Here is a 13,951-nt window from a genome sequence, read left to right on the forward strand (position 1 = left end):
TAACAATGGTTAGAGTGTGACTAAAGACTTTCAACCAAATGTAGCTAGTTTGAACTCCTACATATCTTTTTAACTGCATAGAAACAAAGGGAGCTTATGGGCTGAGCAGCTGTTGCGATAAAATGTTTTCATACATATCCATGAAATCCTAATGTTCCGTTTGAAACCATTCTCTGCATACTGCATGTTTCCTTCCAACAAGAAATTACAATTTTGAATATTTCAGATTTGCATTAATTTATATATTTCCTTGGATTGATATACATAAATCCCAGATTGCAATGTTTATTTTCACATAATTGTAAGCTAGGAAACTCTGCTATATTACTGATATTTTTCCCTCCAAATAAAGACATGGCTAATGAGACCGATTGCTTACAATCATCTGACTGCTGGTATTTCCTTTTCAGGTGGACAATATGTCAGATTGGCTATGTCCCAGATCTTACAATATCCAGGACTCCACAAATAAAACCCACTTGTAACAAATCGTAGTTTCACTTAAACACCAATGTTGGGTTGTTGTGACACTTTGTCCAACCTCCACCAATCCTGTGGAGGCTGGAACCAGACGTAACTTCATAAATTTGTTTCTCTCAAAGCAGATGTCAACCATGATCAATCCAGATGTCTGTTCATCCAAAGGGTATGTGGTTTTAAAAAAAAAAGATTTAAGATATTTTATTGATTTTATGTGCTTTGATGTCATGATCAGAGTTGTGGTCTTAATACAGCTGTTTATGTAAGTGACACATGTAAGTGGATTGATGAACTCCTTTTATTGGATTGGTTTGTCACAGCCACAAAAACACACATTTAATCAGACCATAAAACATTGAAGGGATTCTCCACAGCAATGAAAATGAATACAATGATTTAAATTATGCAAAGAGCAAATGTTGTCTTTTTAAATCTCTGCTTTACAGCAAATATTAAACACAACAGGTCCAAACACATAAAATTATGAATTAATAAAAAGCCATTTTACTGTTATTAGAAAAATGGTACTGTACTTACATCCTCATTCTGCAAAAAAGCTCATGTCAAAACCGAAAGGTCCTATGTTGAAACTCTGGGAAGGTTGTTAAAGCGCAAGAGGACAGAATCTGTCCTCAACTAGGATGGAATAGGAAAACTAGCCCGGCGCCAGTCCCTTCGAGTGGGAACTGCAGTTCACTTAGCTTTAACCTTACCAGTATCAATAGACAGTTGTAAATCCAACCTGTGATCACTGTTATCTGTGTCAAAGTGCTGCTGTTTCTTTTGCTTTGTGATAATAATAAAAAAACACAATCTGACCATTTTAAACTTACACATTTTGTTGAAGACTCATCAAAACATAGAGGATACATAACATAAACATGCATTCATTTACACAACCCTCTCTAATAAATACATAATCAACATCAACTGGACAGGAGAAAACAAATGAACACATCCATCATCCACACACTGGTACTGTCATCATCTATCATTCATTTTAATGTTACTTTGCAAATGTAATTCCCACCACAAGTTGATGACTTCAAGACTAAACAGTCGAAAAGTATCAATTTAAAAAGATACATTACAGTACAAGCAAAACAGTTGACTTCAATCATCAATCATCAAAACTATCCTGAACTACTCTGACTGCCTGTTTATTCTATTTAATACTACCTCAGTCATTTTACCATTGCTGTCATTCCTAAAGGGCCAATAAAACACACGTTCCTCACCTCTCTGTACCAGAGACACACACATGACATTGATATCTCTCTATAACTAAAAGAAACTGCAGTAGTTAAAAATCAAACAAAAAGATGAACTCTTTATGTAGTGCTCAGTGAAAGACACATTTATCAAACAGTTATTCAATAATCTCCTTTTGACTTTATCTGTTATAATTCACCTTCATTTTTCTTCTGTCAGTTAATTTTGTGTCATACACCTTCATGATGAAAGTACCATCACAAGTCCAAATAAACTGTGATGTTCAGTTTCTTCCACAAGATGGTGCAATAATGTAAATACTTCACAAATAAGTCGTTTTTTCAGCATTCATTCAAGGAGATATATGTATATATATATATATATATATATATATATATATATATATATATATATATATATATATATATATATATATATATATATATATATATATATATATATATATATATACATACAGTGCCCTCCAGAATCATTGGCACCCTTAGTGAATATGAGCAAAACAGGCTGTTAAAAAATGTCTTTGCTGTTTATCCTCTTGGTCTTTCACTCAAAATATTCACAAAAATCTTACCATTTCATTGAAGTAAAATTATTGAAAGAAATAAATGTTGACATGTTCTCCAAAACATATGTGTCACAATTATTGGCACCCCTAGAAAATCTCATGATTACAATCTAACTGAAGTATAATTCCAGTCATATTTTACATTTTTAAATTCACCTGTTTGATTAGGAACTCTTAAGTGGTCAACCATGACTTCCTGTTTCACTGGGGTATAAATATGAGGTGACACAGGCCAAATTCCCTTAGTCATTCATCACTATGGGAAAGACCCGAGAACACAGTGACGATGTGCTACGAAAAGTTGTTGAGCTGCACAAATCAGAAAATGGATATAAGAAAATCTCTAAACAGTTGAAAATACCCATTTCCACTATCAGGGCATAATTAAGAAGTTTAAAGCGACAGGAGATGTTAAGAATCAGCCTGGAAGAGGACGTGTGTGTACATTGACCCCACGCACCGTGAGGAGGATGGTTCGACTGGCAAAAGAATCTCCAAGGATCACAGCTGGAGAATTGCAGAGGTTAGTTGAGTCTTGGGGTTAGAAAGTCTCCAAAACTAGCATCAGACGCCACCTACATCACCACAAGTTGTTTGGGAGGGTTGCCAGAAAAAGCCTCTGCTGTCAATCAACAACAAACTAAAGCGCCTACAGTTTGCCAAACGTTACTGGGACTTTCAATGGGACCGGGTTATATGATCAGATGAGACCAAAATAGAGCTTTTTGGCAACAAACATCAAAGGTGGGTTTGGCGTAGACAGAAAGAGCCATACAGAAAAGCACCTCATACCCGCTGTGAAGTATGGTGGCGGATCTTTGATGTTGTGGGGCTGTTTTTCTTCCAAAGGCCCTGGACATCTTGTTAGGATACATGGTATCATGGACTCAATCAAATACCAGCAGATATTAAATGAAAACCTAACAGCCTCTGCCAGGAAGGTTAAAATGGGCCGTGGTTGGACATACCAGCAGGACAATGATCCGAAGCACACCTCAAAATCTACACAAAAATGGTTCACCGACCACAGAATAAAGGTTTTGCCATGGCCATCACAGTCCCCCAACCTAAAACCCATAGAAAATCTGTGGGATGAGCTGAAGAGGAGAGTCCACAAGCGTCGACCTCGGAATCTGAAGGATCTGGAGAGATTCTGCATGGAGGAATGGTCTCAGATCCAGTGCCATGTGTTCACCAACCTCATCACGCATTATAGGAGAAGACTCAGAACTGTTATCTTGGCAAAGGGAGGCTGCACAAAATATTAAATGAAGGGGTGCCAATAATTGTGGCACATATATTTTTGAGAAAAATATTTGTTTCATGATAAGAATTTAATGTTTCTTTCAATTATGTTTCTTCAGCTAAAGGTTACATTTTTGTGAATATTTTGAATGGAAGATCATGAGGATAAACAATAAAGATTTTTTTTCGCATCTCGTTTTTCTCATTTTTACTAAAGGGAGCCAATAATTCTGGAGGGCACTGTATATATATATACACATATATATATATATATATATATATATATATATATATATATATATATATATATATATATATATTCATATGTGTGTGTGTGTGTGTGTGTGTGTGTGTGTGTGTGTGTGTGTGTGTGTGTGTGTGTGTGTGTGAATGTGAATATATCTCCTTGCTGTATATTTTTACTTATGTACTTATTTGCTAAAAATGACCAAGAAAAATAAACTAAAGTTTAGTTAATTGTGTGCTCCCAAAATTGATTGTCTTAAAATTGCTAACAGTATGTAACCAACACCTTATGGACTTGAAAAATTGAGAAAAAGGCTCAAAGCTTTTCCAAATTGACGAAATAATTTGAAAATAGGTCCTTTCTTAAAATGACATATGATAACTCTTTAAATTGACTACAGAATCATCATCAAGCCAGAACTAGAAGACATCTGCAACAGTTCCAGACTGATACCTGCCAATCACATCTGTAAATGACAATATTGCAAGACCATACACTGTTATCAAGTATTAGAAGTGAATAAGTAGAAGGGAACTTTAACTCCAGAGGACTCCTTCATACTTTTAACACACAGGAGCTTATTTGATGAAGAAGCCACAGAAAACATTTGGCCAAGTTCTGACATCTTACATGAGTTCCCATCATGCATGGAAGTTCTGGTAGAAAGACCACATGCAGAGGACATGACAGTTAGTTACATCATTTGATTCAAGTCACACAAATTCACATTATTCTACATCACACTTATACATATATATAAGTGTGATATATCCTCATACACTCTGCTACCCATCATCATCAGTGGAAGGACCCCCCTCCCTCTCTGACGCCTGTACTAAATTAATAATAATAAATATTTTACATTATTAGGTATAAGCTTTTGTCATTCTTATTTTCTTTAAATGCAGAGTAAAGTCAGATCAATTGAAAGTGATTCCAACATTAAACCGTTCAATATTTTGGCCTCTCTCTCCCTAACTGATTCTCATCCCTCCCGATTTCACATGACCTCACTGGAGAATTTTCCCTCTGGTGTCGGGCAGTTTGAGGGCCACAAGGCCACCACACACTAATGCAGTGAAGGACAACAGGATGGGGACGGCTTTGGTGATGCCAACAAAGCTGGTGAAGATAGAGCTGCCGAGCGCCGCCGCCAGCTTACACAGAGCGTTCAGCACGCCGAACGCTGTGGCCCTGAGAAACAGAGACAGAGATAGAGACAGAGAAATTACACAACTGTGATTCTGAAGATCTTCAAACGTGATATTTTTGTCAGGTTGGCCAAGTTTGATCAATGAAAGGGAACACTTAACAGAACTGTTCGGTGTAATTATTTTCCTGCAACTCCATTATGAAAATAAGGAATATCATCACAGCTGTAACAGTAAAGTGTGGTACCTTTTAGAAGCAGGGTACAGCTCCACGGTCACTACCTCCATGCCGTTCCATGCAGCTACACTGACGCCACAGAACAGACACTGCAAGGCGATGATCGCTGATTGGCTGAAGCTCATAAACAGGAAGAAGGTACAGCCCGCTGAAATGAGCATGGAACCACCTGAGGAGATCATAGAATCCCTAGATTATATCACGTATAGTCTCAATGGATGTACTCTTCAACTTCTCTCTTCATTTTTTGCGGACTGATGTGACAGAAAAGCCGAAACATAAGCCTGCTAGCAAAAATGAAGCTACAACAACCACCATAACTGACCAGAAGAATGAAGGGAACACCTCTAACAGATTATGTTATTATAAAGGCTGACAGCTGATCACTGGGAGGAGCTTTACAGAAACACAGCAGTGTGCTGTACCGTTAGCACTGAGATGAACCATGGAAATTCATCTCCAGCATGAGAGATAAAAGGGATGATTATTAATGATATTTACCAATCATTAAGTCATCACTCCCATAATTTTGATGTATCAGAATTTTGGCTACTTTGAATTTTTAATATTAACATGTAATAATTTTGTTTTTTTGGTTCATTTTATGATGGAAATGACTGGTAAAATGGCTGTTGGTTTTTCACCCATTAATACTCAGTGAGGGTGCGGCAGCTACCAACGTAGTCATGCTAGTTGTACTTTAGCAGCCTGAACATTTATCATTCTTTAATCACACAAAAACATCTCAGTCACTAATAAAAAAAGCTCATTTAAACTAACAAAGGGTCAAAATAGTAGACATTTTTGGAACCAGTTTCTCATATTAATTGCGCTACATGGCTTAATCTTGTCTATGGAAATTAATCATTTAAAATGTTTAAGCAGTGTCATGGAGGTTAAATCTGACATTTTAACAACATTGCTATCACAGCACACTAAGCTTCATTACTGATTAAAACCCCTGCAATTTCAAATAAGAGACATGTTTTACTGTTGTTCCAACATGATCTGGAATAAGAAATGAATTAATTGTTGGCAGGCTTGTGGACACAATCTGTCCCCGGGTGCTTCATTGCAGCCCACTGCTCCTATTTTAGTTGTAATAGCTTGACATCTCAGGCTGTTCATCATCTGTTTTTAAAATGCATTTTTCATTAATTGTGAACATTTTCAGAATGTACATATCAACAAACATCAGTAAATGGTAACCAACTTCCAAATATCACCTATAATCTTGGCCCTGCCGATCTTGTCCATAAAGAGGGCTGAGATGATGTTGCCTGGCAACACCGCCAGACTGCCCAGGAAGCTGACCAGGTAAATGAGAACGTCGTTCTCCTCGACAGTGTCCAGGTGGCAGCCATTTTTGTTGCGCTCAAAGGTGGTGTTTTCCATTTTACAGTTGATGAACTTCTCTTCCCACAGGTCTACAGAGAACAGGGAGACCAGGAAATATGAGATGGAACTGATAGAAGAGGGTCAACTGTCAAGCCTTGGACCTAAAAACACAGTCAAGGTTTTATTCAATTGAGACCTAAATGGAACATTTTCAACATTAAAGGTATAATATGCTGAGATTTTCTCCCTCATTACTTGTGACCCACTAGAAGTGTGTGTGGTGTCTGCATCTGCAGAGACTCTGCTCTCTGCCTGGCTCTTCGCTTTTCTTCTTAACTTGCCGTGTTCTTGTGACTCGGTGCTTTCTCTCCTCACAGATTTCCATGGATCGTGGTTCTACCCAGACTTGGATCATGGTTATACCTGGACCACATCTGGCCTGACAACCACTGCTACTACTATTATTGTCAGTCACATTTCTATAACTATTACTGACACTATTGTTGATATAATCAATATTCTAATATATCCACGACTGCTCCTATTTTTAGTATTCATAATTTTTATATTATTATTCTGTACTATTATTGCTATACTGCTATGAATTCCGTCATCATTTGTATCATTTCTATGACATGAAACAATTATGTTGTAATTCCATTATGTTGTTAATTCTGGTTACATGAAATCTATTATACTTCTGTCCATCCTGAGTGGTGATCCTTCTCTGCTGCTCTACTGTTCGGTGTGTGCAGAAGATTCAGGTCAGCAAAAACGCCACTCTTTCACGTCCATGGACATCTGATACAGAGGCACCAGCATTACATCCATGGGCTCATGGCCCCCTTTAGCTCTGTGTTTTACGGATGAGAACAGTTCCATCACTGCTTGTTGTTCTCACACGTATATCTATGAGTTTGGTTGCCAACCAAATATAAACAGTTTAAAATAAGAACTGTTATGCTGCTCATTCTGTACACATGACATCTATTGCATTCTGTCCATCCTGGGAGAAGGATCCCTCTCCCAGGATGGACAGAGTTTTTCCTGTGCCGATGTGAGGGAAGGACAGAGGATGTCGCATGTGCACAGATTGTAAAGCCCTCTGAGGCAAATTTGTAATTTGTGATTCTGGGCTATACAAAATAAACTGAATTGAATTGAATTGAATTAAACATGTACCTAAATTGATTAAATATTAAAACATAGTTGGTATTTTAACCCCAGCTTCAAAACAAAAAGTAAAGGTGCTAAACTGCGTTTAAAGAAAGTGTTTAACTCTTATGGTCTGGATGGAAAGGAATATCCATCCATTTCCTTCCGCTTATCCGGGGCCGGGTCGCGGGGGCAGCAAGCTAAGGAGGGTCCTCCAGACGTCCTTCTCCCCAGCAACACTTTCCAGCTCCTCCTGGGGAACCCCGAGGCGTTCCCAGGCCAGACGAGATATATAATCTCTCCAGCGTGTTCTGGGTCTACCCCGGGGCCTCTTACCAGTTGGACGTGCCTGGAAAACCTCTAAAGGGAGGCGTCCAGGAGGCATCCTGATCAGATGCCCGAGCCACCTCAGCTGGCCCCTTTCGACGCGAAGGAGCAGCGGCTCTACTCCGAGCTCCCTCCGGATGTCTGAGCTCCTCACCCTATCTCTAAGGCTGAGCCCAGCCACCCTACGAAGGAAGCTCATTTCGGCCGCTTGTATTCGCGATCTCATTCTTTCGGTCACTACCCAAAGCTCATGACCATAGGTGAGGGTTGGAACGTAGATGGACTGGTAAATCGAGAGCTTTGCCTTTCGGCTCAGCTCCTTCTTCACCAAAACGGTCCGGTACAACGCCCGCATCACTGCTGACGCTGCACCGAACCGCCTGTCCATCTCCCGCTCCATTTTACCCTCACTCGTGAATAAGATCCCGAGATACTTGAACTCCCTCGCTTGGGGCAGTGACTCACTCCCAACCCAGAGGGTGCAATCCACCGTTTTCCGGAAGAGAACCATGGCCTCAGACTTGGAGGTACTGACTCTCATCCCGACCGCTTCACACTCGGCTGTGAACCGCCCCAGTGCGTGCTGAAGGTCACGTTCTGAAGAAGCCAACAGAACCACATCATCTGCAAAAAGCAGGGATGCGATTCTGAGGTCCCCAAACCGGAAACTCTCCTCCCCCGGCTGCGCCTTGAAATCCTGTCCATGAAAATCACAAACAGGATTGGTGACAATGGGCAGCCCTGGCGGAGGCCAACACGCACTGGGAACAAGCTCGACTTTGTGCCGAGTATCCGGACACAGCTCTCACTTTGGTCATACAAGGACCGAATGGCTCGTAGTAACGAACCAGGTACCCCATATTCCCGCAGTACCCCCCACAGGACTCCCCGAGGGACACGGTCGAAGGCCTTCTCCAAGTCCACAAAACACATGTAGACTGGATGAGCAAACTCCCATGCACCCTCCAACAGACCTGCAAGGGTAAAGAGTTGGTCCGCTGTTCCACGTCCAGGACGGAATCCGCATTGCTCCTCCTGAATCTGAGGTTCGACAATCGGACGGAGCCTCCTTTCCAGCACCCTGGAGTAAACTTTCCCGGGAGGCTGAGCAGTGTGATACCCCTATAATTGGAGCACACTCTCCGGTCCCCCTTTTGAAAATGGGAACCACCACCCCGGTCTGCCACTCCACAGGCACTGTACCCGACTTCCACGCGACAGTGAAGAGACGTGTCAACCAAGACAGCCCAACAATGTCCAGAGCCTTTAGCATCTCTGGTCGAATCTCATCCACTCCTGGCGCTTTGCCGCTGAAGAGCTTTTTAACTACCTCAACGACCTCCGCCAGGCATATGGACGAGACTTCCCCTGAGTCTTCAGACTCTGCCTCTTCCACAGAGGACGTGTTGGTCGGGTTCAGGAGTTCCTCAAAGTGTTCTTTCCACCGCTCGACAATATCCCCAGTCCGGGTCTGCAGTTCTCCCCCTGCTGAGCACAGCCTGAGAAAAGCCCTGTTTCCCCTTTCTGAGTCGTCTCACGGTTTGCCAGAACTTCCTTGAGGCCATTCGAAAGTCCTTCTCCATGGCCTCGCCAAACTCCTCCCACACCCGGGTTTTGCCTCAGCAACCGCCGCAGCTGCAGCCCTTCTGGCCAACCGGTACCTGCCTGCTGATTCAGGAGACCCTCGGCCAACCAAGCCCGAAAGGCCTCCTTCTTCAGCTTGACGGCCTCCTTCACCGCTGGTGTCCACCAGCGGGTTCTTGGATTGCCGCCACGACAGGCACCGATCGCCTTCCGACCACAACTCCTAGCAGCAGCTTCCACAATGGAGGATTTGAACATGGCCCACTCGGATTCCATGTCCCCAGCCTCCCCGGGATGCACGAGAAATTGTTCCGGAGGTGGGAGTTGAAGACCTTGCGGACAGGATCCTCAGCCAGACGTTCCCAGTTCACCCTCACTACACGTTTGGGTTTACCGGGTCTGTCCGGCAGCCTCCCCCGCCACCTGATCCAACTCACCACCAGGTGGTGATCAGTTGACAGCTCTGCTCCTCTCTTCACCCGAGTGTCCAAGACATACGGCCGCAGGTCTGATGACACAACTACAAAGTCGATCATAGACCTTTGGCCTAGGGTGTTCTGGTACCAAGTACACTTATGAACCTCCCTATGCTCAAACATGGTGTTTGTTATGGACAGTCCATGACTAGCACAGAAGTCCAACAACAAAGCACCACTCGGGTTCAGATCGGGCAGGCCGTTCCTCCCAATCACACCCCTCCAGGTTTCTCCGTCGTTACCCACGTGAGCGTTGAAGTCTCCCAGAAGAACTATGGAGTCCCCAGTCGGCGCCCTTTCCAGAACACCACCCAAGGACTCCAAGAAGGCCACGTACTCCGAACTGCCGTTTGGTGCATAGGCACAAACGACAGTCAGAGACTTTCCTCCTGCGATTCCCAGTCGCAGAGAGGCGACCCTCTCGTTCTCCGGGGAGAACTCCAGAACAGCGGCGCTCAGCCGGGGGCTTGTGAGTATCCCCACACCCGCCCGGCGCCTCTCACCCTGGGCAACTCCGGAAAAGGAAAAAGTCCAGCCCCTCTCCAGGAGTTTGGTTCCAGAACCGGTGCTATGCGTGGAGGTGAGCCCAACTATATCTAGCTGGTAGCGTTCCACCTCCCGCACCAGCTCCGGTTCCTTCCCCGCCAGAGAGGTGACATTCCACGTCCCTAGAGCTAGTCTGTGATGCCGGGGGTCAGCACGCCCAGGTTTCCGCCCCAGCCTGCCGCCCAGCTCACATTGCACCCGACCCCAATGCCTATCCCTGCGGGTGGTGGGCCCACAGGGTGGCGGCACGATGTAGCTTTTTCGGGCTGGGCCCGGCCGGGCCCCATGTGCCAAGGCCCGGCCACCAGACGCCGCCGGCGAGCTCCCCTACCAGGTCTGGCTCCAGGAGGGTGCCCCGGTTTCCCTATTCCGGGCGAGGTGCCACAACCTTGCATCGTCCGATTCATTGAGGTTTGGTGAATCGCTCTGAATAGTGAAAATGTAATGGAATTTTACTAGAAAGTATGTTAATGCTAAATGCTAATACGTTATCAATACATTTATTGTGGGCTAGATAACCTCTATTGCATCAGCAGCCCTCATACCAGTATTGTGACTTCACAACGCAGTGCTGTCAACATATCATGTCTAATATAGAATCATCATATCATGTTTTATTTTCAGTAGGATGTGACCATTGCTAATACTGGTTCAACTGTCTGGTTCTGAGTGGTCAAACAAAACGGGATCAATGTTTTGTTCTGATTCCTACCGACTCTCTGCCTGATAATGATAGCTCATATGGGGCAGACTTGTTTCCCACTTGGCCCATTAGGCAACCCACTTAAAGACAAATAAGGTCTAGATTGAGCCAGCTCACACAGTTCTGGTTCAAGTGTGGTCCATGTAACCCCAAACTGGACAGTTATGGGCTGCCATTTGGCGCCTGAGAGTAAAAGCTTTTGGTTTAACTCACCAAACATTTGACCTGTAACCTGAACTGACTCTTATTCTCTGAAGCGGAGTTGTAATTGCTCCTAGCCCTGCTCCAGCTGGACCTACCTGTGTTATAGAAGGCAGTGGAACGGATGGTGCAGTTTTCAAACACAGTGTCTGTGGACTTGATGTCTTCAAAGCGACAGTCTTCAAACAGTGAGTTCTGAAACTTCACTGACTTCATCTCTATACTGATGAACCTATGAGAATGGGATGGGACACACAAACCAACAGACAAAAAGGCATGGACTTCTACTGCCGTTGCAGCACAGAATTAGAATGGTAAGAATGGGATTGACATCTAAAGCCCATTCTGTTTCAATTCTGCAAAAAGCATAGAAGTTAAATAATATACGGCAGTGTAACATACTGTATATCTGAAATGAAAACATTCTCTTGCAGAAGTGAAGTGTCCTTAAAGGTACACTCCCTCATTTTGTTATAGAACTCCACAGCAACCCCAGGTTCAGGAGTTTCCTCCCAGCTCACCATGTTTATGTTGTGATGCAAAAGTGCGTGCAACTGTCCCGTGGTGCAATCTGTGTGCAAAAGCTGTGCTCAGATTGAACGAGGTATAAATGTTTGCAAAGTAAATTTTAAGAACAGAATAGAAACAACAAGGATAAGCCTTGAGTGCCATTTACTCAGGCGCTAAAATTAAAACCTAAAATATGTGAGGCACACTCCTCATACACAGCACAATGTCTGTACTGACAGTAGAGGAACTCCATTGACTGATTATGAACAAATCAACAAAAAACTAAAACATATACACTTAACATTCTGTCTGAATGAACCCTGGGGTCATCTAAACATACGTCAGCAAAGTACCACAGATATATAGAGCTTCATAAAGACAGTATGTGTATTACTGCATGTATATCAGTCAGGCACTGAATTGAGAAAAAGATGTGCTATGTGCAACCGAACAATGAATAAGACATTTTTAGGGACCAATATTTACAATTTACTTTCAGGAAGTGAAAACATAGTTTCCATGGCGATTTTCCCCTGTAAGAGTCATTCGACGGAAAATCCAGAGTTAACCCTGATGTTGCCTCGCCAACCCAAAATCCTGCTTCGTAGTACGGGCCTCTGGATTGTTCAGAGTTATTGTGATGTTACCTTTTTCAGTGGTTTATGTATTTTAGTTTACTACAGTTAAAATGTTATGCCCTACAGGGATTTTGTCCTGTCAACTGCTGCATACACCTTCCTGAACTACTGAGTTCTCAGACATTGAGCTACCAGGAATTAGTGGGATTTGTGGGAGCTGTAACAAAATTGGTGTGTGTATCTTTACTAACTTCACCTTTATGGATAGTAAACCTCTTGCATATGCATGTATACAAAATTAAACTATACTATTTATAGTATCTTAAAAAGTGATAACATAAAAGTGTGAAGCCTTCATAAACCTGTCAAGGTTTAATGTCTTCACAATGTGATTTAATGTTTTTGTCCTGACCATTAGCATATGCAGTCAGTTGTGACCTGTAGACATATTGCTAATGTTTTATGAGCTCCATGGAATCACCTACAACAACACATACAACATAGTCAGCATGCAAAGCACAGTTTCATATAAAAACATAGCTGAGAATGAAATGATTGATTGACCAAATAACTCCAAGGTTAACTGGGGTGATGTGTTGGTGATCCATTTCTAAGCATTAAACGGAAAGTAGCTGTCTCAAAAGATACGACTATGATTGTCTACACCGATCTTCACACTGTTAATCAGTCAAAAAGAGAATGTTTTATTTGCTATTGAATATTCAAGAACGGTATATACCTCAAACCTGGAGTGAATATCTCTGTTTGCTTTGTGTCTAGGAGGTGATACAGTGAGACTTACTTGTCGTTGATGTATTCCCCTTCTTCATGTCTCTGGTTCTCTAAAGAAAAGTTAAAATGGAAGTTCTCCACTCGCTCTTTATGGAACACCTAAACAGAGAAAAAACAACATAAATCAATTTTCTGTACAGGTATTTCAAATCAAACAATGTCAATTCAAACCCCAAAGACAAATGTCTTGCTGTCACAAAAGCAGGACTAAATGATGTGCGTTGCTATGAGTTACCTTGACCCTGGACTCATACTCGTTATACTGAAGGTGCTTGATCATGTCAGGGAACCAAACAGACAGACCATAGTAACTGTGATAGACAAAAGAAGATCAGTGAAAGGTGCATAAAACAATTGCAACTCAGACAGAAAGACTGCAGACTATCTATCACATTAGAAAATGACTGTTCCACTGCTTTATCAGCAGGTTTTTGAGTTTTATTTTCAATACAGCCTTGCTCTTTGGAGTGTAAAAAAACCTTCAGATTGTAAGACTGTAAGTGCCACATGCCTGGTTAAATCTTGATCTATGTATTTCTGCTGTTCCTTATCAGCCTAGATGATTACACATGACATCATGAA

General features: G+C 42.3%; 1 protein-coding gene across 1 annotated transcript in view; it reads right to left on the reverse strand.

Moving 5' to 3' along the window:
• Positions 1–4,780: 4,780 nt before the first annotated feature.
• LOC129108368 (synaptic vesicle glycoprotein 2B-like) overlaps positions 4,781–13,951 on the reverse strand; it is a 32,369-nt gene continuing 23,198 nt past the window's right edge. The window contains exons 9-14 of the mRNA XM_054620153.1: positions 13,605–13,680; positions 13,380–13,468; positions 11,588–11,721; positions 6,386–6,586; positions 5,169–5,328; positions 4,781–4,964 (exon numbers count right to left, since the gene is read on the reverse strand). Coding sequence (XP_054476128.1) covers positions 4,781–4,964; positions 5,169–5,328; positions 6,386–6,586; positions 11,588–11,721; positions 13,380–13,468; positions 13,605–13,680 — 844 coding nt within the window. The remainder of the gene's footprint in view (positions 4,965–5,168; positions 5,329–6,385; positions 6,587–11,587; positions 11,722–13,379; positions 13,469–13,604; positions 13,681–13,951) is intronic.

This window comes from Anoplopoma fimbria, chromosome 19 (genome assembly GCF_027596085.1).
Source record: "Anoplopoma fimbria isolate UVic2021 breed Golden Eagle Sablefish chromosome 19, Afim_UVic_2022, whole genome shotgun sequence".
NCBI classification, from domain to species: Eukaryota; Metazoa; Chordata; class Actinopteri; order Perciformes; family Anoplopomatidae; genus Anoplopoma; species Anoplopoma fimbria.